Below are 2,368 nucleotides of genomic sequence, written 5' to 3' on the forward strand. Positions count from 1 at the left end.
ACGGAAGTACAGTGTTGGTAATCTCAAGACTCTAAGTCTGTCGGGGTATGGCAGATGTGAAATGGATTGCACGAGGCGCGTTGCCCTACGCTGCACTCTATCCAGAGAGTCCTGATCCCTCTTTGTTTTTGGACTCCAAGTAACGCTCGCATATTCGAGGTGGGGTCGAACAAGGCTTTTATACAAGAGCAAAAACGATTCCACATCCATGATGATACTTCAATTATAGGCAGTAACAGTCAATGCAGCAAATAGGTATTCATACACACCGAAAGTATAAACCCAGTAAATGGACCAGTACAGAGGTGCAGGTAGACATCAGAAATACATTAACCTACATATGCAGGTAGTGTTTCGAGTCTTTCTAACATGTATTGTTTTACCCACTCTGATTTTGCCCAGATCCATGGTAATTTATCAGCAATGTTTGATCGTGCGATGACAATGATGTTTGGCCTGGGCCTGTCCATTACTGGGTCCCATCACCTGTGTGGAGACTACCTGTTCAGTGGCCATACAGTCATCCTCACCATCCTCTACCTCTTCATCAGGGAGTGTGAGTATACTACATTGTAGTCCATGAGCCAGACCCCCAAATTTCACATATCGGTACCACCTGAGGTGGCAAATTCTCATTATGAATATAATTTTTAAACAGTAGGGTGTCCGTGGAATATATTCTGATATAGCCGTTGCACATTGGTAGCTTTGACCTTGCTATCTGACCTTGAATTTTGACCCCATGTGGACCATGATTATACGGGGTTGGACCAACTTCCTTCCATTCTGTCCAGTGTTCTAGCCAGTCTGCCTTTCCGTCATTTGACAGAATTTTGTCACTTGCGATAGACAAAAATTTTGCCCATTCCTTCATCTTTGATGGACAAAATCTGCATGAAAATATATGGAAAGAGATGTCATTCAACTAAGCTTAATCTACCAGCAGAATTTGCTCCTAAAATGCAGGAAATAGCATTTTAGAGGGCCAAGATTTCAACATTTTTCTCAGGGGAGGAATCAGCCTGCTTTGATACAATCAACCTGCTTTAATGTACGTCAAGAACATACATACAGATCGTATACCAGCACTGGAGGTAACGTACGATCTGAACGCACATTCTTAACGTACATCAAAGCACACTGATTTACACACAGGAAAAGTTTGACATACAGAATTCATACGCTTGCGTGCATATGCATTTCTTGTACCGTCAGGTTTTCGCCCAGGTGTACGTTTGATCCGGTGTTTTAAGTGATTTTATTGATGCTTTCTTTTTTAAAGGCATTATGTGTAGTGTTATTGTGCCCTATTGTAAACAGTACATAATTCAGCCCATCGCTGCAATGTACTTGATTTTTAATATACCAGTCATTCATTCATTCATTCATTTATGTTTTCCCCCATGGCAGATTCCCCGCGTGGCTGGTTCATTCTTCACTGGTGCACGTGGCTGGTCTCCTGTATCGGCATCTTCTGTATCCTCCTGGCGCACGACCACTACACGATAGACGTGGTCGTGGCCTACTACATCACCACGCGGCTGTTCTGGATCTACCACACGCTGGCCAACCACGAGGTGCTGAAGAAACCCAGCCCGGCGCACCTCCTGTCACGGACGTGGTGGTTCTCCATGTTCAGGATGGCGGAGGGGAACGTTGGGGGGTCCTGCCGCGGGAGTTTGCCTGGCCGCTCCCCTGGCCGAAACGTTTCCACGACACAAGGTTCCATTACATGGGGGTGTGCAAACAAGTGTGACGTGTGGTTAGACACATCTGCACCTCAGCTCGAAAGCTCATCTGTGTAGCTTTGAAACAAATTTGAACTGTGATATCTAACACAAGAAATTGGACAAATTTTCGACTGTATAACTCTAGTGTTCATCAGGGCATTGCAACCGTCCCTCAACAGAGACGGGGGGCGCCACAAACTTCTGCAACCTATGATCAACGACTCACTTAGTAACTTGTGCTATCTACATAAAGTGGTATGACAAGCAGTGGATTGCTCAGTCCTTGACAAAGACTGGAGGTGTACAGTCAAAAATTTTGGTCCAATTTACTGTGTAGGAAATTACAGCTCAAACTTGTTTTATACATCTGCACCAGATGACATCCTTGTGTCTATCCGTGAGAAACTGTGATGGTGCAGAATTGTGAAGGGTAAAGTCATCTGACTTGTGAAGACAACTGTCTCCTCAATTTTACTTTGGGAAAGTCGAGTACATCTTGTTTGCCTGTCTGTCTTCATATTTTGATATTTCTTAGTGTTGGGCTACTACTGATGCACATGCACCGTAAGTTGCAGGTCCTGTGTTTGTACTAACAGTGTAAGTGTGGTAATTTTAGATTACTGAAAAGATGCTGGAAA

At 44.1% G+C, this 2,368-nt stretch overlaps 1 protein-coding gene across 1 annotated transcript; it reads left to right on the top strand.

Moving 5' to 3' along the window:
- The first annotated feature begins 390 nt into the window (after positions 1-390).
- Positions 391-1,943, top strand: LOC109485408 (phosphatidylcholine:ceramide cholinephosphotransferase 1-like). Its single transcript, XM_019789008.1, is given in 3 exon segments — positions 391-556; positions 1,411-1,665; positions 1,668-1,943. Coding segments are annotated over 3 exon segments (477 nt in total). The 5' UTR covers positions 391-423; the 3' UTR covers positions 1,757-1,943.
- Positions 1,944-2,368: the final 425 nt, after the last annotated feature.

This window comes from Branchiostoma belcheri, unplaced genomic scaffold, assembly GCF_001625305.1.
Source record: "Branchiostoma belcheri isolate BF01 breed outbred unplaced genomic scaffold, Haploidv18h27 scaffold75, whole genome shotgun sequence".
In the NCBI taxonomy this organism is placed as follows: Eukaryota; Metazoa; Chordata; class Leptocardii; order Amphioxiformes; family Branchiostomatidae; genus Branchiostoma; species Branchiostoma belcheri.